The sequence below is a fragment of the Salmo salar genome, chromosome 10 (genome assembly GCF_965601325.2).
Source record: "Salmo salar chromosome 10, fSalSal1, whole genome shotgun sequence".
NCBI lineage: Eukaryota > Metazoa > Chordata > Actinopteri > Salmoniformes > Salmonidae > Salmo > Salmo salar.
In genome coordinates, this window is record NC_138300.1 from 10,453,650 (window position 1) to 10,475,934 (window position 22,285).

Here is a 22,285-nt window from a genome sequence, read left to right on the forward strand (position 1 = left end):
AGTTGAGCACTAAGCAGAAAAATACTTTGACACCACAAACTCAAAGGGTGTGTACACTGCTAAGTAAGACATACATGCAAAGGCACATTCACAAACAGTGACATCTAAGACCTGTTCCTCACTTGTCCCGAGAAGTTCTCCAGCATAACTCAGTTTAACAACCTGATATAGCCAAGTAAGCAAAAACACAAGTATCATACAGTAAATTACCAAAGGTATGTGGACACCTGCTCGTCGAACATCTCATTCCAAAATCATCGCATTAATATGGAGTTGGTCCACCCTTTGCTGCTATAACAGCCTCCACTCTTCTGGGAAGGCTTTCCACTAGATGTCGGAAACATTGCTGCGGGGACTTGCTTCCATTCAACCACAAAAGCATTAGTGAGGTCGGACACTGATTTTGAGCGATTAAGCCTGGCTCGCAGTCGGCTTTCCAATTCATCCCAAAGGTGTTTGATGGAGTTGAGGTCATGACTGTGCGCAGGCTAGTCAGGTTCTTCCACACCAATCTTGACAAACCATTTCTGTATGGAGCTCGCTTTGTGCACTGGGGCATTCCCCAAACTGTTGCCACAAAGTTGGAAGCACAACATTGTCTAGAATGTCATTGTATGCTTTCGCATTAAGATTTCCCTTCACTGGAACAAGGGGGCCTAGCCCGATCATGAAAAACAGCCCCAGACCATTATTCCTTCTCCACCAAACTTTACAGTTGGCACTGCATTGGGGCAGGTATCTGATTTGTTAGTTGGACTGCCAGACGGTGAAGCGCGATTCCTCACTCTAGAGAACACGTTTCCACTGCTCCAGAGTCCAATGGCGGCGAGCTTTACACCACTCCAGCCGAAGCTTGGCATCACGCATGGTGATCTTAGGCTTGTGTGCGGCTGCTCGGCCATGGAAACCCACTTCGTGAAGCTACTGACTAACAGTTCTTGTGCTGATGTTGCTTCCAGAGGCAGTTTGAAACTCGGTAGTGTGTGCTGCAACCGAGGACAGACGATTTTTACGTTCTACGTGCTTCAGCACTGTGAGCTTGAGTGGCCTACCACATCGCAGCTGAGCTGTTGTTGCTCCTAGATGTTTCCACTTCACAATAACAGCACTTACAGTTGGCCGGGGCAGCTCTAGTAGAGCAGAAATGTTATACACCTGTCACAATTTTATACACCTGTCATAATTTTATACACCTATCAGCAACGGGTGTGGCTGAAATAGCAGAATCCACTACATTTTACATTTTAGGCATTTAGCAGACGCTCTTATCCAGAGCGACTTACAGTAGTGAATACATTTCATACATTTTTTTCCCTTTTTTTTTTTCGTACTGGTCCCCCGTGGGAATCGAACCCACAACCCTGGCGTTGCAAACACCATGCTCTACCAACTGAGCCACACGGGACCACTAATTTGAAGGGGTGTCCACATGCTTTTGCACATATCGTTTTTTTTAACTTGTGTTCTTTACTATTACATTGAGGTTATTAATGAACCTTTTCCGTTCTTAATTTTCTGATTTCTAAATTACATTACGACGAGAGCCTTATCAGATTTTGTAATTTTAAAGTCAAATGCCCATATCAAGCAGTTCAAGTTTTTTTTGTGTTTGTTGGTCAGAGAGAAGCACGGCAGCAGAATTCTCTTTTTGAGCAGAATTCACGGTCTGGTCATCCCTTCTCATGAAAGCATGGGATTAAACTACTCAGGCTGATCAAAGGAGCTGGTGTGGGCACATTACTCACTCAACCTGGGGCAGCAGGGTAGCCTAGTGGTTAGAGCGTTGGGCTAGTAACCGAAAGGTTGCAAGTTCGAATCCCCGAGCTGACAAGGTACAAATCTGTTGTTCTGCCCCTGAACAAGACAGGCCGTCATTGAAAATAAGAATTTGTTCTTAACTAACTTGCCTAGTTAAATAAAGGTAAAAAAAACTCAATTCCCTGTAACTTTCTACTGGGTAAAGTTAGTAATGACATGACTATTTATATACATCACGTCAACAAATGTCGGAACAGACCATGCATGACCATGTCGTCCGAGAAGGAAAAAACTGTTCTTACACAGCAGCATAAAAACAAATTATTGAAGAATTTTCATCCAACCTTGTTTAGAAAATAATGTTAATCAGACTCTGTATACGGTTTGATTGGCTGGTTATTATCCCATTATCGCTGATTGCGACAGACTCTTTTCAACACTACCTTATCTGACATCGTGTTGAAGTGGCCCCTAAGGGCCTTTGGGGACCGGTAGTTTAAAAAGAGCCAGAATGTCAATGAAAGTCCTCCATTTTGCTCCAGTCAGCCAGCCAGCATTCCTGGATCTCAGGAGGAATCACGCTCCCTTACTAAACTAATCAGAGCGAGGAGACAAGAGTGTGTGTGATGCGCACAGATCTGCACAGCTACCTACAGCTAGAGCCAACATGGCTGTGGTAAGGCTACTTGCAGTATTCTGTGACGAGAAGGGACTGTATCACAATACTCCTGCCTCACTGTTCACACAGTGTCAGAACCTCCGCAGCTGCTTTCGCTCTGTGTGAGTGTGTACTCAGCCCAGGGCTGGAACAGAGCAGAGGGAGGGGAGGAGCACACACAGTGACTCATCAGTCGGGGAGCCCTGGGGAGAGACGGGAGGGCAGGGGTCAGAGGGAGAGCCCGGTCCCTCTCGTAAACAGGGCGATGGGGTACCATCTTAAGTTCAGTGGTTTTAGAGGGTGAACTGGAGCAAGGTGAAAATGTATCTCCCTGGCTTCCTCTGTTTCTCTCTTTCTCTGGAACAGCTGGTTTTGAAGTTTCTGTGGCTGCTCTCCGTCTGGTGGCGAAACCACACACACAGCTGGGTCCCTCAGTCTTAACCAGAGCCAGAAAGCCAGACAAAAAGCGCACGGTCACATGGTAAGCTTACAGTTCATTCGGAAAGTATTCAAACCCCTTCCACTTTTACACATTTTGTTACGTTACAGCCGTATTCTAAAATGGATTAAATCGTTTTTCTTCCCTCAATCTACACACAATACCCCATGTTGACTAAGCAAAAAGAGTAACAAAATGTGGAAAAAGTCAAGGGGTCTGAATACTTTCCGAATGCACTGTATATGAGGCTAACTTCATATGGATGATGCAAGGGCTAGCAACAAGGCTGCAACAAAGTCAAAAACATAATTCCACTTTGACATTATGGGGTATTGTTTGTAACACAACAAAATGTGGAAAAGGTCAAAGGTTGTGAATACTTTCTGAAGGCACGGTAATACTCCTCAGACTGGTATTGTGTGCTAATTACACTGCTATTGTACATTGCATTGAGATAGGTACTCTAAGCCTATTCAGACTCCCTCCCCCTTCCTGCCAAATTCCTCATTAGCGCTGCAGGCTAGAAGCACCACTCCTCAATGCACAGACAATACGGTAGGCTGGCTAATCAGCTAGCATCTCCCCCCATGTCATCCCCCTGCCCAGAGAAGCCTGCATCGCTCAATTAAGGGAATGAATACATGCTTTATTCACACCACCAGAGATATAATTGCATCAGCGCACACTGCACTCCTCTGGGATTAGCCTAGAGTTGTGACAAGGCCATAAAACCACCCCTGGAATGACAGGGAAAACAACTAAAAGGCCTAGTGCGTTAACACTACAATGTGATACCATTAGATTAGCATCGCTAACACTGCTGATAATAACACAACTAACCTACAGCCAGAGGACATAGAGGCCTGTGTAGAGAGAAGTTGCTTCTAATTGTCTTTGACTTGTAGGCACTTCTGGGAGATGATGCAATTGAACCATTGTGGCGCATGGTTCCCATCTTCGTGTAACATTTTGCAGTGGGCACAGACTGGTTCCAATCCAAAGCCCTCAGTGACAGGCCTTCTCTTTCAATTGTCCACGCACATATGTAGACAAGCACACACAGTGCCAGTGAAGACCAGGCATCTACTTACTGTAGGTTCAGTTAAAAACCAGACTCAGCATCAGGTTTAGCTGAGGATGGTGGCTAAGGGCACCATTCCCACACACACACACTGACCCCTGGTTACTGGCACCCTGCCCAAACACAGCCCGCCGGGAGAATAGACAAGTGGAAGAGAGTGAGGTCATGGAGAAAGGGAAGCAGCAGACAGAAGCACTCAGCTTTGCCTTGCTGCCGCTGCGGTCACACAGTGGTGTTAGAGACAGCTAAAAATACCCTGGGCTGGAGAACGTGAGCTCTGAGTTCTGCATAAAAGGTATAAAAAGAGGTCCGTTCGTGTTGGCACACTGTAAACAATTAGCGCAGAACGAGTCCAACGAGTGATCTAAAAGGTGGCTCCGTGATTCAGGCTTGTCATCGCCCACCCCATGTAGAGAGATGGAACGGCTGCAAGGCTCGGCCTCGGACGAGTGTGTATCTGGGATGCCATTCCATCCCGGAACACAGCACTGTCAGCCTAGCTAACCAGCTACCTCACCTTCCATGTTGAAATGGCGCCAAGCTGGCAAACCCGCTCCAGCCTATTAGGATCCCTCAGGCCTAACAGGCCAATCAAAAAGCAAGGAAACCCTCAGATCATTGCTTTGAATAAAAAACTGTCCAATGTCGGTCATTGACTACACTTCCTCCCCTTACCTACCAGTACTTATACACTCTCCATAAGACAGCGAGGTACAGGCCTTCCGGACTCCCCACAGGCCTATTCCACGCAATGCAAGCAGAGATCCGGTGTGCAGGGCTTAAAGGGTGATTAGGTAGAGATTTGGTGTCCTCGCTTGGAATCGCCAAACACTCTGACAGAGCCATCATCCTGACCAACCTCCCCTCTAAATACACCTCTGCTGTCTTCAACCAGGATCTCAGCGATCACTGCCTCAATGCCTGCGTCCGTATTGGGTCGGTGGTCAAACGACCACCCCTCATAACTGTCAAACGCTCCCTAAAACACTTCAGCGAGCAGGCCTTTCTAATCGACCTGGCCCGGGTATCCTGGATAGCTGATGTTCTGAAAGAGCTGCAAAATCTGTACCCCTACAAATCAGCTGAGCTAGACAATCTGGACCCTTTCTTTCTAAAATGATCCGCCGCAATTGTTGCAACCCCTATTACTAGCCTGTTCAACCTCACTTTTGTATCGACTGAGATCCCTAAAGATTGGAAAGCTGCCGCGGTCATCCCCCTCTTCAAAGGGGGAAACACTGTTTACCCAAATTGCTACAGACCTATATCTATCCTACCCTGCCTTTCTAAGGTCTTCGAAAGACAAGTTAACTATGCAATCTGGTTTCAGAGCTGGTCATGGGTGCACCTCAGCCACCCTCAAGGTCCTAAACGATATCATGACCACCATCGATAAAATACAATACTGTGCAGCTGTCTTCATCAACCTGGCCAAGGCTTTCGACTCTGTCAATCACCGCATTCTTATTGGCAGACTCAACATCCTTGGTTTCTTAAATGACTGCCTCGCCTGGTTCACCAACTACTTCTCAGATAGGGTTCCGTGTGTCAAATCGGAGGGCCTGTTGTCCGGACCTCTGGCAGTCTCTATGGGGGTGCCACAGGGTTCAATTCTCAGGCCGACTCTTTTCTCTGTATACATCAATGATGTCGCTCTTGCTACTGGTGATTCTCTGATCCACCTCTAAGCAGACGACACCATTCTGTATACTTCTGGCCCCAGACGAGCTTCAGTGCCATACAACACTCCTTCCGTGGCCTCCAACTGTTCTTAAATGCAAGTAAAACTAAATGCATGCTCTCCAAAGGGTCTGAATACTTATGTAAATAAGGTATCTGTTTTAAGTTAATACATTTGCAAAATTGTCTAAAATCCTGTTTTCACTTCATCATTATGGGGTATTGTGTGTAAATTGCTGAGGGGAAAAAATGATGTAAACAATTTTAGAATAAGGTTGTGGCAAAAGGGAAGGGGTCTGAATACTTTCCGAATGCACTGTATATCAAACATTTTTCAAATGTACTTAAGATCCACAATTAGCATGTTTTAACCACTCCTATAAAAACGGTATACTATCAGTATCTCAGCAAGAAGGTCTGATTTCACGATAACTGAAACATGATCCATGTGCTAAGTATAAAGATCCAGTACAACTAAAAAACTGGAGGCCCCTTTACACTTCTGTGTTGTGATGCAAAAATCCTAGCAAAATGCATAACACATAGAATTAAAAAGGTGTTGTCGGAGATAATTAATCCTGACCAGACAGGTTTTTTTTACATGGATGATACATTGGAGATAATATAAGACAAGTATTTGAAGCAATAGCACACCATGAAAAATTTAGAAAACCAGAGCTGTGTTCGAATACACATACTAACATACTGTACACTATATACTATTAGTTTATTATTAGTTTTATTATTAGTTTTATTATTAGTTTATTAGTTTACTGAACCATATCCTTTCAGTTGAGCGTACTAAATCTTTGCCTGTCTACCGAAGTTGATGCTGTTGTTATGCAACGTCGTTAGCTAGTTAGCATAACAAATGACTAGTTAGACATTTTATGACTTCGGGTGTGTTCTTAAATTCATTCTGGAGTGCCAGAGTGCGCTCATAAATTCAGAGCGTTGTCAGATTGTGAATTCAGACCGTTTCGCTCTCGGAGCGCACACTGGACGCTCGGGCCGAGGAGTAGGGTTGATTTGAACGTTCTGGCCTTACAACGGCAGTCAAGTACCGAAGCTAATGTTGGCTAGCTTGCTAGCTACTTCCAGACACAAATGAGACCACTCTGACCATTTTACTCGCCCTAGCGGAGCTGGTTAGGCAGTTTTCATGTTATCCAGAGCGTTAGTAAATGTAACTGTGCTGCTGGAAACAATTTAATTGCGCTTTTTTCCCAACGTTTACTGACACCGGCCATATTCAACGGGTGTTGAGCGTTGGTAAATTCATTATTCTGCGCTCTGGTACACTCAGAGAGAGTGCTTTGAAATCAGAGTAGATAGCCAGAGCGAATTTACAAAAACACCCGAATGTCCATTGAGAACGCACAACGACTATAGAATTTAGCTAAGCTAAGAATGAAGGGAATAATCAAGTCAATAAACATTGGGTAGTTAGTTAGATAGCCTATAGTTAATATACTGGCAAGTTTGATGTATAAGTAGCCAACTAACGTTAGGCAGCTAGCTAACATACCGGTACATACTGTTGTAATGATATACTATGCTGTTATTTAGGACAGCGTAGCTAAAAAATTGTCAGCCAACATAACATGTAAGGTAACTTATTTGAAAAGTCATTATTTTATTACATTGCTCAACATTTTCTTAACATTTGTCATAATTAGTTAAAGCAATGAATTTCTATCCACTCTCGTTGGACTTCGGCTGCATATTTTTCGCCATTTTCTTCAAATCTGAAAACGATGTGAAGCCATGCCCATTTCCTTAAGAATTGCATTATGGGCCCTAAGTTCGGAAATAGTGTCCTCTGCGTGTATACTTCATATTTTGGCTTTTTTAGTTCTGCCCACAAATGTTCTATTGGATTGAGGTCAGGGCTTTGTGATGGCAACTCCAATACGCTGACTTTGTTGTCCATAAGCCATTTTGCCACAACTTTGGAAGTATGCTTGGGGTCATTGTCCATTTGGAAGACCCATTTGCAACCAAGCTTTAACTTCCTGACTGATGTCTTGAGATGTTGCTTCAATATATCCACATAATTGTCCTCCCTCATGATGCCATCTATTTTGTGAAGTGCACCAGTCCCTCCTGCAGCAAAGCACCCCCCCCCAACATGATGCTGCCACTCCCGTGCTTCACGGTTGGGATGGTGTTCTTCGGCTTGCAAGCGTCCCCCTATTTCCTCCAAACATAACGATGGTAATTATGGCCAAACAGTTCTATTTTTGTTTTATCAGACCAGAGGACATTTCTCCAAAAAGTACGATATTTGTCCCCATCTGCAGTTGCAAACCGTAGTCTGCCTTTTTTATGGCGGTTTTGGAGCAGTGGCTTCTTCCTTGCTGAGCGGACTTTCAGGTTATGTCGATTATAGGACTCGTTTTATTGTGGATATAGATACTTTTGTACCTGTTTCCTCCAGCATCTTCATAAGGTCCTTTGCTGTTGTTCTGGGATTGATTTGCACTTTTCGCACCAAAGTACGTTCAGCTCTAGGAGACAGAACGTGTCTCCTTCCTGAAGGACCAAAACATTCTGGTGGAAGAACAAAATGTATTTTTTTGTAAATCCAGAGCCTGTCTAGATCATATCTTCTCGGTCTGTATAATTAGAAATAGATTACATGAAGAGAAGCCTACTTTTGCATGTTTCATTGATTTCCAGAAAGCTTTTGATTTTGTAAATAGGGATCTTTTAGCCTATAGTTTTTGTTAAAGATGGGGGTTGATGGGACATTTTATCGAGCGATCCAGTCTCTTTACAAAGTACCAATTGCTTGTGTGCGTGTTAATGAATATCGTACAGATTGGGTTCCCAACACCCTCGGGTGTTAAACAAGGAGGCGCCTTATCACCGACTTTGTTTGCTTTGTTTATAAATTATTTGTCAAAATAAATGAAACCGTTAAATATTGGAGTAAGATATGATGATGAAATGCTAAGTATCCTTTTAAAGGCTGATGATATTATGTTGATGGCAGAAACTGAACAAGACCTGCAGAAAAAGATGGAGACTCATGATTAACCAGACAAAAACAGAATGCATTTTAGAAAAGCAGCTACTAAGAGAAGTGTTTTTCAGTTTTGTTTTGGTGAAGAAATTCTTGAGTTTACTACCATTTATAAATATTTGGGTATTTTTATTGATGAACATATTACCTTTCTACATGCAACATCTGCCCTGTCCGACTCAGCAAGTAAAGCGCTTGGGGGAGTTATAGGAAAAACAAAAACAATCAAAGATATTGGTTATGCTACGTATTCCAAACTGTATCAGACATGCGTGTGTCCTGTTCTGGACTATTCAGCAGGAGTGTGGGGTGCTAAGAGTTTTTTTTTTTTAAATGAACATGTTCATAGCAGAGCAGTAGGTTACTTTTTAGGTGTCCACAAGTTTGCACCTGTACTTGCAATAACTGGGGACATGGGCTGGGAACCCTGTGAGGTGAGATGGAAGGCGTGTATGGTGAGACTTTGGAATAGACTGTTAGATATGCCAACTTCCAGAATAGATAGTAAAGTTTTTCAATGGGATCTATCCATAGGAGAGCCTGGGCAACTGAAATGTCTGACCTTTTTCAACAGTCTGACTATGAACATCTGTACAAAAACCAAATGAAGGGAGACATAGATATGATTAAAATACAACTGTTGATGCAATATGAGAAAAAAAAATGGGTGGAGGAGATTAATCATGAACCCAAATTGAGAACCTTTTGTTTGATTAAGGGTGAGTTTGTGTGTGAGACATATATTATGTATAACCTACCTAAAAACAATAGATTGCTATGTGCACAGGTAAGATCAGGGATATTGCCTCTGCGTTTTGAAACAGGTCGGTACTGTGGTGAAGTGGAAGAGGAAAGATTATGTAATTATTGTGACCTGGAAGAAATAGAGAATCAAACTCATTTTATCCTATATTGCCCTTTCTACCACGACATACGCTTGCTCTTATTCCAGAAAGCCCACCAGATATACCCTGGCATTATGTGGCTGAGTGATGAGGAGAAACTGAAATGGTTTTTTTTGTCCATTGTGTATTCCCGTTCGCAGAAGATTTCGATAAAGCCTGGAATAAATTGTACAAATATTTAGCGTCGACGTGGTTAATTTTGTTTGTGTATATAGATTGTGTATAGGCTTGTCTACCATATGAATCTTCTATGTGGTTAATGGTGTGTGTATATAGATTGTGTAAAGGCTTGTCTACCATATGAATCTTCTATGTGGTTAATGGTGTGTGTATATAGATTGTGTATAGGCTTGTCTACCATATGAATCTTCTATGTGGTTAATGGTGTGTGTATATAGATGGTGTAAAGGCTTGTCTACCATATGAATCTTCTATGTGGTTAATGGTGTGTGTATATAGATGGTGTAAAGGCTTGTCTACCATATGAATCTTCTATGTGGTTAATGGTGTGTGTATATAGATTGTGTAAAGGCTTGTCTACCATATGAATCTTCTATGTGGTTAATGGTGTGTGTATATAGATTGTGTAAAGGCTTGTCTACCATATGAATCTTCTATGTGGTTAATGGTGTGTGTATATAGATGGTGTATAGGCTTGTCTACCATATGAATCTTCTCTTTGTGTCAGACTGGGTTCAAGTGACTTCTGTTTCCGTCCGTCCGTCCGTCCGACCAGCCTCAGAAATTGTAGCCCAAATAAAGGCTTCACAGAGTTCAAGTAACAGACACATCTCAACATCAACTGTTCAGAGGAGACTGCGTGAATCAGGCCTTCGTGGTCAAATTGCTGCAAAGAAACCACTACTAAAGGACACCAATAAGAAAAAGAGACTTGCTTGGGTAAAGAAACACGGTGGAAATCTGTCCTTTAGTCTGATGAGTCCAAATTTGAGATTTTTGGTTCCAACCGCTGTGTCTTTGTGAGACGCAGAGTAGGTGAACGGATGATATCCGCATGTGTGGTTCCCACTGTGAAGCATTGGAGGCGGATATGTGATGGTGTGGGGGTGCTTTGCTGGTGACACTGTCTGTGATTTATTTAGAATTCAAGGCACACTTAACCAGCATGGCTACCACAGCATTCTGCAGCAAGCATCCCATCTGGTTTGCCCTTAGTGGGAGTAACATTTGTTTTTCAACAGGACAATGACCCAACACACCTCCAAGCTGTGTAAGGGCTATTTGACCAAAAAGGAGAGTGATGGAGTGCTGCATCAGATGACCTGGCCTCCACAATCACCCGACCTCAAACAAATTGAGATGGTTTGGGATGAGTTGGACCGCAGAGTGAAGTAAAAACAGCCAACAAGTGCTCAGCATATGTGGGAACTCCTTCAAGACTGTTGGAAAAGCATTCCAGGTGAAGCTGGTTGAGAGAATGCCAAGAGAGTGCAAAGCTGTTATAAAGGCAAAGGGTGGCTTCTTTGAAGAATCTAAAATATAAATCATATTTAGATTTTTAATTTTTTTACTTTTTTGGTTACTTCATGATTCTGTATGTGTTATGTCATAGTTTTGATGTCTTCACAACTATTCTGCAATGTAGAAAATAGTAAAAATAAAGAAAAACCCTTGAATAAGTAGGTGTGTCCCAACTTTTGACTGGTACAGTATGTTTGGATACAGTCTATCTGGATGTGATGCATGTCAAGTAACTATACTCGTGCCATGTAACTACTGTGAAGAAAAGAAAGAGAGAAGTGCCATGTATGTAAAATGTGTGTGTAGAATGTACATGTAACAAAAAAAAGAAAAAAACTGTAAAAACAACATTTATTTTTGTCCTCAGAAGAGGAGGCGGTAGTGGTTGGCCCAATAATACAAAAAAAATATTTTAACTGCAGCTGATGGAACCATTCCCTGGATGTCTGAACTCCCTCTAATGCCTGTGGAAACTGTCAGTCAGACAAGGGTTGTCGCACAGCCACTCACACACACACACAGTCTCACACAACCACACAGGGAGCTACTTAATATGCATCACCTAGACTCTGTCAAAATCTCCTCAGTGTCTCCTGCACACCCGATTTTGAACAAGGGGCTTCCTACCCCAAACCAAGCCTCTAAACTCCTTCCAAGTGTGAATACAGCCAACATTCTACTCAGGACTGACATTTGACCAGGTGCAGATCTCAGAAAAACAGTATTTGCAATGCAAAAGCAGGGCTATAAATACCTCCTGAGCTGAGCGAGGGGAGAAACACAAAATGGAGAAACCCTCAAGTCCATGACTTCCAATTAAGGAGTTTAAAATCTACCTCCCTCGAGGTAAACAGAATATGTATTTATATAGAGCCTTCTCATATCTGAGATAGCGGCATTCTTAATCTGGGGAGCAGGCTCTGTGGAAAATCAAGCTGTATTAATCTCATTAGCTCATGGCACGAAGCGCTGGAGCAGATTGAGGTGTCATAACTCGTTCATTATGTCACCCGCATTGTGGCCCAGTCGTATGACACAAGGCATAGCGTGGCTAGACCCGGTGGAGATCTAAGGTCAGTTTGGAGTTCTCATCTAGGTCGAAGGTTAGGGTGAGCGTTTAGGGTCAACTGTTCATTGAGGACGAAAGTCGATAGATCTGTGAGTGAGTCATAATACCATTCTAAATAATCTCATACAAGGGTATACGTGTGCCTTCCGATCATAAAGCCAGGTTTCATTCTTTGTGTTGTTGACACACAGGCAGGCAAACAAACTGACACAAAACAATTTTTAGACTCTTGTTCTCCAATGACAAATTCCAATGTACACAGATACTCCCTCAGCTTGAACCCGTGTTGAAGCAACCAGCTTTGACAGTAATCCATACATTCACACAAAGTGAGGAAAAACATAAGGGGATACCTTACATCCCTGAACGACATTACTACAACAATACACAGATCTAAAAAGATCAGTGTTGTCAATGCTTACGAACCCAAACACAAAACTATTGGCCCATCTCACTTCTCAACGTTGAAGTCAAGATAGCTTTGTTGATAGCGATATCCCTCCATACCTTTATTGTACTTGTGAATGGGAAGTTTCTTCAGCTGGTCCTTGCGCAGACGGCTTCTCCGAGCCCTGTGTCTGCCCTGGACAAACTTCGTGATCTGAGCGAGAAGGGAAAAGTCAAGTCAGTTGGGGAGTTATGAGTCACTTAACCTCACTGAAAATCCTGATGAATAACCCAACAGTTTTTTGGAACCAGGCAACACTCTTGTACTTCAACCATGCACCCTCTTTCCAAAAGTCTGACGTCACCATTTCATTGATAGTTATTTCCCGAATTAAGAATTCTCTGCAGTTAAGAAATACCTCAAACAGTACTCCAAGTAATTGTATGGGCATTTAAAATAATGACATTTATCACGCTCTTCTGTCAATTCTTTGGGAAGTGGGATGATTTGGGTAACTGACTCTGCTTTTTAACTCATCAGACAAATCTAATGAGCAAGTTCTCTGTTATTTGTTGCCTAGTTAAATAAAAAAATGAAAACATTTTTTTGTTGTTGTAGCAGGCTTGATGATATCATCTTCATACACGCGGGAAACTGTTGAGCATGAAAAACCCAGCAGCGTTGCAGTTCTTGGCACAAACAAGTGCACCTGGCACCTACTACCATACCCCGTTCAAAGGCACTTACAGTGCATTCGGAAAGTATTCAGACCCCTTGACTTTTTCCACATTTTGTTACGGTACAACCTTATTCTAAAATTGATTAAATAAAACATTTTCCACATCAATCTACACACAATACCCCATAATGACAATGCAAAAACTGGTTTTTTGAAATTTTTGCAAATGTATTAAAAAATAAATAACGGAAATATCACATTTACATAAGTATTCAGACCCTTTACTCAGTACTTTATTGAAGCACCTTTGGCAGCGATTACAACCTCAAGTCTTCTTGGGTATTTACATTTACATTTTAGTCATTTTAGCAGACGCTCTTATCCAGAGCGACTTACAGTAGTGAATACATACATTTCATTTCATACATTTTTTTTTTTTTTTTCTGTGCTGGCCCCCCGTGGGAATCGAACCCACAACCCTGGTGTTGCAAACACCATGCTCTACCAACTGAGCTACAGGGAAGGCCGGTATGACGCTACAAAGCTTGGTACACCTGTATTTGGGAAGTTTCTCCAATTCTTCTCTGCAGATCCTCTCAAGCTCTGTCAGGTTAGATGGGGAGCGTCTCTCCAGAGATGTTCGATCGGGATCAAGTTCAGGCTCTGGTTGGGCAACTCAAGGATATTCAGAGACTATCACCACTCCTGCGTTGGGGCTCCTGAGTGGTGCAGCGGTCTAAGGCACTGCATCTCAGTGCTAGAGGCGTCATTACAGACCCTGGTTCGATTCCAGGATGTATCACAACCAGCCGTGATTGGGAGTCCCATAGAGTAGCGCACAATTGGCCCTGTGTCGTCCGGGTTAGGATTTGGCCGGGGTATTAAATAAGAATTTGTTCTTAACTGACTTGACCAGTTAAATAAAGGTAGAATAAAAAAATAAATAGTCTTGACTGTGTGCTTAGGGTCGTTGTCCTGTTTGAACCTTCACCCCAGTCTGAGTTCCTGAGGACTCTGAAGCAGGTTTTCATCAAGGATCTCTGTACTTTGCTCCGTTCATCCTTCCCTCAATCCTGACTAGTTTCCCAGTCCCTGCCGCTGAAAAACATCCCCACAGCATGATGCTGCCACCACCATGCTTCACCGTAGGGATGGTACAAGGTTTCCTCCAGATGTGACGCTTGGCATTCAGGCCAAAGAGTTCAATCTTGGTTTCATCAGACCAGAGAATCTTGTTTCTCATGGTCTGTGAGTCCTTTAGGTGCATTTTGGCTAAGTCCAAGCGGGCTGTCATGTGCCTTTTACTGAGGAGCGGCTTCCGTCAGTACCATAAAGGCCTGATTGGTGGAATACTGCAGAGATGGCTACTCAGTTTGGCCAGATGGCCAGCTTTAGGAAGAGTCTTGGTGGCTCCAAACTTCTTCCATTTAAGAATGATGGAGACCACTGTGTTCTTGGAGACCTTCAATGCTGCAAAAAAATGTTGGTACCCTTCCCCAGATCTGTACTTTGACACAATCCTGTCTTGGAGCGCTACGGACAATTCCTTCGACCTCATGGCTTGAATTTTGCTCTGACATGCACTGTGAACTGTGAGACCTTATATAGACAGGTGTGTGTCTTTCCAAGTCATGTCCAATCAATTGAATTTACCACAGGTGGACTCCAATCAAGTTATAGAAACATCTCAAGGATGATCAATGGAAACAGGATGCACCTGAGCTGATGTCGAGTGTCATAGCAAAGGGTCTGAATACATATGTAAATAAGGTATTTGTCTTTTAATTTTTTATGCATTTGTAAAAATTTGCAAAAAACCTATTTTTCACTTTGTCATTATGGGGTATTGATGAGATTTTTTTTAGAATAAGGCTGTAACGTAACAAAATGTGGAAAAAGTGAAGGGGTCCGAATACTTTCCGAATGCACTGTAAATCTTTTGTCTTGACCGTTCATCCTCTGAATGGCACTCATGCACAATTCATGTCTCAATTGTCTCAGGGCTTGAAAATCATTCTTTAGTCTGTCTCCTCCCCTTTATCTACACTGATTGAAGTGGACTTAACAAGGGACAATAATAAGGGATCATAGCTTTCACATTGATTTACATGGTCAGTCTATTTCATGAAAAGAGCAGGTGGTCTTAATGTTTTGTATTCTCAGTGTATATGAATGAATGAATGAATAAACTTCATTGACATGTTGAGAAGATAGTGCATTTGTCTACCATGAAAATGACGATGAGGATGAGGCAGATTCCCACGATGATGAGGAAGGGGATCAGGTAGTATTCCAGAGGCAGGCTGAAGTCCGGCATGAGGACCACATGACCCCTGAAAAACAACAACAGCGCCATTATGGAGATTTAATTAAGTGTTTATGACTGACAATTAGATACACTCCAAATAATAGTGACCTACAAGGAGTCCTTACGATTGGAGCGTTTCGACATGGCCCATCATCTATAGCATGTCACACGAGGCGACTCATTTTAATTTTACACCTCATGACGTCCTGTCACATAAACGCCCTCCCATCTGACTAATGTAATTTCACACTGTGAAATAATGGGTAAGACTTCACTCACCCTCATCATTATTTTCCAAATACATATAGGCAAATTCAGTTAACGTTTCTATAATAACATTTTGTGAAGAACATTGCAATATTTCCAGGCAATTGACTGGAAATGTACTATTTTGGTATGTCTGCATGCCAGGACAAAAGAGGTACTAATCCGAATGTATGATTGATATCAGAGCAAAGAAAGAGGTCTATTACTGACAGCATGGTGGGATGAAAAAACAGTCATTCCCTGATTATCCACTGTTCTCTGCATAGCTCTGGGAATGTGATGACAGCATGAGGCAGATCTGCTTTACGATGCCAGCACGTCAATTGAGGCCATTATGACATAGTAATGTAACACAAAGATAAAAAGATCATGTTATGTCGTCTTTCCATTGCATTCATAGAATAAATAAATATATTATTTAAAAAAAATAACGCTGACAGATTTATTTGGACAGGATTCTTAGACAGTATGGATAGAGTACGCCAGTTTGGATGCCTCCGGCTTGAATTAGCCTTGATGTTGATTGACATGGAAATTAGATTTTGGCCCATGACTCACCCCTTGTCATATGTGTAGTCTTTTTTCAGGGAATTGGCAGTCTCTTCGCTCACAAATACTGATGGAATGTCAATCTGCTTCAAAATATCCACTAAAAGGGAAAAGAGAAGGAAAATGTATTTATACATGAGGTGGCCACATATTGATGCCCATCATAAAATAAAATCTAGACCATCATGAAATAATCTGTTCGAAGGAAGAAATTAAGATTCGAGTCAGTTATCGGTGAAAGATCAGGGGCGGAAATCCCGGGGGGGACGGGGGGGACACGACCCCCCCATCCTGGGAAAAATATGATTTGTCCCCCCCAATATATCACTGAAACATAACTATGTAATTTAAATAATATTAATAATACGCAATGAAAGCAATTGTGCTGATTATAGACACTTAATAGCGCGTTTTTAAGTTTCAAAAGATTGCGACCCCCCCACCCTTTTCCTCACAATGGTTTGATCCACTGGCAAGGTAACAGAGGGGTCGTGTCTACTGTCTGAAAGGCACTCAATGAACGTAACTGACGTAAAGTTAATCGCGCACAAACACTAGCTGAATATGCAGAGCTAGCGTGCAAATATTAACTATTAAGCTAGCTAGTACCTATTCCATTTATGTGGCCTCATCAAAGATGGAATCTTTGCTATCGTCAATTTATTCCGAGATCAGCATGCAGATGATGTAAGTTAGTGCTTCAAAGTCCCTGTGATAAGGTTAGCGATAAACTGAAGTCCAAACTGAACAGAACTACACTCTTCTTCTACCATTGTCTTAAATATATTTAATGGTCGCGTTGCAAAAGCTAAATTGTCGCAAGGGAACTTTTATTTATTTATTTTATTTAACCCGGGTAGCAAAGATTATAGCAAACACCACTGAAACGGAATTGGTGCTCGCTTGCTTTGCAAATTCAGCTATTGTTGGAAGCCAGCCAATATGAAACAAACTATTAAAATTACAAAAGGTTGCAGCATATGTTGTGTAAATGGTGAACTCATACAGCTGTCAACTCTTGTCATTTTAATCCGTTTCACATTTGCTAGCTACCTTTTAGATCGAAGCCCAAATAGAATGATAAAAGATAAGATGATAGAAGCCCATCTCCTACTGTAAATAACCTACACACTGTGTGTGTGTGTAGCCAGCCAGCCAGGTAGAAAAATGGCAGAAAAATAAAAGACGGACATCAGAGTATTTTTCAGTACACCAAAACGCAAAGTAGCCTAATATCTCAAAGACTAGTTAATAAAATGTTCATAAGAAAGAAATGAAATTCTAATGGAAATGTTTCACAATGATGTCATTAGGCAGAGCAGGCAACAGATGGCACACAGACAGCAGAGTTGGGGACAGATATGCAGGGACAGACTGGCAGAGATGGAGTCTCAGGTAAGTTTGTTGAGTCTTTGTTTGGCAACATTATGAAAGGTTCTACATTTTTTTGACTTGTAAAATAGGAACATAATTGGAAAATGCCATGGATACCCCCACTCTCAACTTAAACTGCTGACTGAACTAAGATTTGTTAAAGGCAATGGTATTGCTGTTGTGAGTAGTTGTGTAGTTTTGGGTACCGGTAGTTAGGAGTACGGCAAACACCTTATTTCTTTGGTTCCTCAATATACATTTACCATATTACAATGTAGGCTATGTGTTATAACACTACTTTTGGTGTCCCCCTCAGGAATTGCTCTTGAGAAAATTTCATGTAATTGTCCCCCCCAAAGTTGATATCAGATTTTCGCCCCAGTGAAAGATACAAAAATAGAAAGAATGGTAAATTTGTCGAGGCACTCCAGTATAACATCTGGCATTTCTGAAGTCATTTATTTAGACAGACCATAACTATGGCGAACCACAGATCTTTAAAGCTGTTAGATGGGGTAATTTCCAGGGTCTATGGGACCCTTTGAGCCTGAAACAAACTGGCATAGGGAATTTTGAGCAAATGCCTGGTGGTCTGATCCATCTTTAGCCCAATGGGCATTTTTTTAAATAATGAGTCTATTAAGAAATGTTATCATTATTTTTTGCGGCAGAATTACCATTTTGGCTAATGGGCTGCTGTCCCATTCAGACACCAGCCCAAAGTAGTTTAGTAGAACGGACAATTTGCCCCTGGTGCGCTGATTTATGATTCCAGTCTGCCCCTGCGTTGAGGCTGATGCCCACTTGTGCCACCGTCTTATATATGATTCTGCTCATGCACGACTGTGGGCATATTGTGGGTATATTATTAGTTGGTAGGGCCCACAGAACCCCGGTGACATAAATCTCTTGGATGGCTGATAAGTTAACAAATGGCTCGCTGACCAACGTTTGAAAATAACCCATCCGACTGGATGATCCGTCCTAGACAATTACCAGCATGAGGTGCTGTCTTGATTATTCATGATACGTAGTCGTACACCCCAGAGCAAGAGGCGGGAGACAAGCGACAAACTATGTGAAGAATAAGCTGTTGAGAAAAGAGAAACTGCACAGATATCCCTCCTCCAAAAAACTTAATTTGATGGTAGATAGGGCACTGTGAATTTCCCGGGCCGATTGAGCCGTTTGGACAGGGTTGAACTGTTTGGCGACGTACTGAAAACCAGAGCACCACATTCCTCCACAACGACATTAAGAGTGGGAATTGGCGCTATGGCTGCAATATCTCTAAGTCCCAGCGAGTCCGAAAAGTCCTCTAGGCTCAGGTTTTGGGAATCAAAGCTGTATTGACCACGAATGAGGAGACACATGAACAGACGACTGTGTGCAGTGCTGCTGCACGTTTCTGTTTTTGTTTGTGTGTGCATTGCAGAAGAGAAGGATTGGAAGAGGGGGGAAACTTACGATCATTGGATCCCATGCTGATTAAGTCATCAGAGTCCACGTTGTGAACAATCGCCGCCTTGTAGCCGGCCTTCTGGGCGCTAAGGACCTGCAGGAGACAAAACCTTTGTGTTCATTGTGTGTGTGTGGTTCCTATGGATCAGTGTGTGTTCAGCCAGCCCATCCCACCTAAATATCTAAGTATCTTTATACTGTATCCATTCTGTGACAGCTATCTCCGTAACTATTTTGGAACTGACTTCACTTCAGGGCAGGGAGCGTGTGGTTCAGTTGAATATTTGTAAATGTCCATGCATTTGTATACTATGTGCGTATAATGATAATGACATGCTATATGGACACACCAGCACATGGAGAACAAGGCAAGAATTTGCATAGCATGTAATGTAGCTTAACACATAGAATTCTGAAAGAAATCAATGGCTAAAATAACTTATTTGACATAGTAGCTTGTAGAGGGTATGTAATCAGTGGTGACCCATCATTCAGGGCAGGTGGGTCAGAGCAGAGGCCCACCTGTTTTGTTAAATTATAAAATGTTATTCTGGCATTAATTCATGTCACATATCAGTTCAGCATACAATGTAAAAAAAAAAAAGAATCCTTGAGTTAATAAAGCAGCATACAAACTTGGTCTATTTCTTGAGTAAGGCAGCTCCTAAATGCATTGGTTTCAGCCTAGCTCAGTGCTTTCTGTGGTGGAGGAGCAGCCAGCAAAAGCACAGAGCATAGGCGTTGTTAATCTTATCTGGTTGTGCCGTGACTGGCTCAGGGTTCTGTCACTCATGGGGACACTACCTCACCACAGAATCTACAGGAGAGATAGGCAGTTCAACCCCGCTTGTGTGCTGCCATAGATTTACAGTAAACGTGCCCATCCAAGAAGTCTTAAGGTCATTGCCCACATATAAAATTACATCAAATCACATTATATCTCCCGTAGCTTTGATTGGACTGATCATGTCAACATCACACTTTCAAAATCTTAGCTAGCAGTCATCATCATGAATCACGTTGACAATCTACTGGCAAATGCTTTTCAATCCTTGTCATATGACGAGAAATTAGAGATAAAATGTCTCTGTGCCATTGGACATAAATGTTACACAACAAGTCAGAAATCGCAAATTCAACAATGAGAGGTTAAGAAGGAAGCAGTGGCTGACTGAGTGTTGCTTCCCCTGCCTGCTTTTCGGTGGAGAGGGCGTGTGGTCCAAGTCTGGGTTTAAGGATTTAAAACATCTATCTGAAAGTCTCTCAAAACATGAGAATTGTGCATGACATGTAGACAATGCAGCTAACCTGGGATTACTGGGAAAATAAAACATTGTGGCTCAGCTAGACATGTAGACGAGCCATGTCCTTCACAACCAACAAACAGAGGAGAATGCTTGCCAGAATTATAGCATGCATTCAATTGTGTGGTAATTGTGAGACAGCACAAGGGCCATGATGAGTCAGCCCACTCCTTGAACTCAGACATTTTCAGGTGTATTTTTGAGAGCATGCGTGAAAGAGATTACAGGTTACAAAGGCATTATGACGTCCAACCCATTTTTAAGGGTACATAAAGCACCATCCAAAAAAAATGAAGTGTACAGAGAAGCTATAGCTAAGGAGGTGTCCGAGACTCCTTTTGCATCTGTACAAGCAGACGAAACCACTGATGTCTCCTGTAAATCACATATGGTAATAATGCTGCGCTACATGTTATCAGACCACAGTGTGTGTGGGAGCTTTTTGGAGTTTGTAGAGGTGAAGGACAAACAAAACTGGTGTTTGCCTCTCCAACACCATCAAACAAGTCCTAGCGCCACTGAACGTGAAGGAGAAGCTGGTTGCACAAACTTAGGATGGGGCAGCGGTGATGAGTGGTAATGCACGTGGTGTCCAAACGCTACTTAAGGAGACTTACCCAAACGCGCAGTTTGTGCACTGTTACGCACACCCAACAGAATCTAACACTTCACCGACTCTGTGCAGGGCGAGTAAGTGTACTTACAAAGTGTTTTTTTTGCAGACCTATCTTACTTTTTCACCTTTTTCTCGCTCTCACCTAAAAGACTCTCCACTCTCGCGGAGTCAGCGAACAGACAGGTCCCCAGGCCACCGGGTACACGATGGAACTTCAAAAGCAGAACCGTCAATGCTGTGTGGGAGGAACGTGAGGCACTGGCCCCCTGGATGGAATGAGATCCCCATCAGTGAGGCATATGACCTGTCCATGAAACTTAAGGATCACACATTTCTGCAACTGCTCAAGTTATTTTCTTTGGTCATGTCAGAGGTGGATGTTTAGTACAACTTAATGCAGAAACGAACCATTGACGCAGCAGGAAATGCCGGAGCAATTGACACCTTTAAGGTGAACATTAAAAACATTGGCGAGCAAACTGATGCACTGGCCAAGAGGACATGTTGATGCCACTGAACCAGGGCAGAGAAACCTTAACATTGCACCTGTGATGGAGGCATGCACTGGCCAAGAGTGCACACAATCGCTGCTCATGTGCAAGAAAGGTTTTCTGAAAGTGACCAATTAATTGTGGCAAAGTTGATAGACAACTCGTTTTTACCCCAATATGAACATTCCTTTCCGAACACAGAGCTCCAGTGTTCTACCAAGCTATGGCCCGTGGGAAACGGAGCGTTCTACCGGCATGAAAACGGTGCTGTCCATCCCTACCGGAATCCTGAGCTGCACACTGGAAAGATGCCACTTTCATTATTGAAATCACTATACGAGAACAACCTGCAAAAGGCTTTGTCTGAGACGGTCTCTTTTCTCAAAATCATTATCACCACTAATCCGATGACAACCGCTGAGTCAGAGAGAAACTTTTACACCCTTAAAATGATAACTTTCACACACAACACCATGGGCCAGAAAAAGTTGAATGTATTGGCCATGCTGTCAATCCAGCATGACTTCATCCAGAGAACACCAGACTTTGATGACATAGTAATTGAGAAGATTGCCCACAACAAGGACCGCCGTGCCACCTTCCTGTTCATGTGAGCACAACACAACAACGGTGAGTCCAAAAATATGTAATGTATGTTTCTGCATAAGTAATATGCCAGGGAGATATGTATACCGTAGCTAAGAAATGAACACTAAGTGTATGTTGTTTAGTAAGCTGTTAGTAGCGT

General features: G+C 42.5%; 1 protein-coding gene across 4 annotated transcripts in view; it reads right to left on the reverse strand.

Annotated features, from left to right (window-relative positions):
• LOC106613488 (E3 ubiquitin-protein ligase RNF13) overlaps window positions 1-22,285 on the reverse strand; it is a 93,212-nt gene that overhangs the window by 7,182 nt on the left and 63,745 nt on the right. For all 4 annotated transcript variants that reach the window (XM_014215770.3, XM_082956695.1, XM_082956696.1 and 1 more), the window contains 4 exons: window positions 19,133-19,220; window positions 16,301-16,391; window positions 15,395-15,500; window positions 12,608-12,701 (listed from right to left, as the gene is read on the reverse strand). In XM_014215770.3, the coding sequence (XP_014071245.1) occupies window positions 12,608-12,701; window positions 15,395-15,500; window positions 16,301-16,391; window positions 19,133-19,220 (379 nt within the window). The remainder of the gene's footprint in view (window positions 1-12,607; window positions 12,702-15,394; window positions 15,501-16,300; window positions 16,392-19,132; window positions 19,221-22,285) is intronic.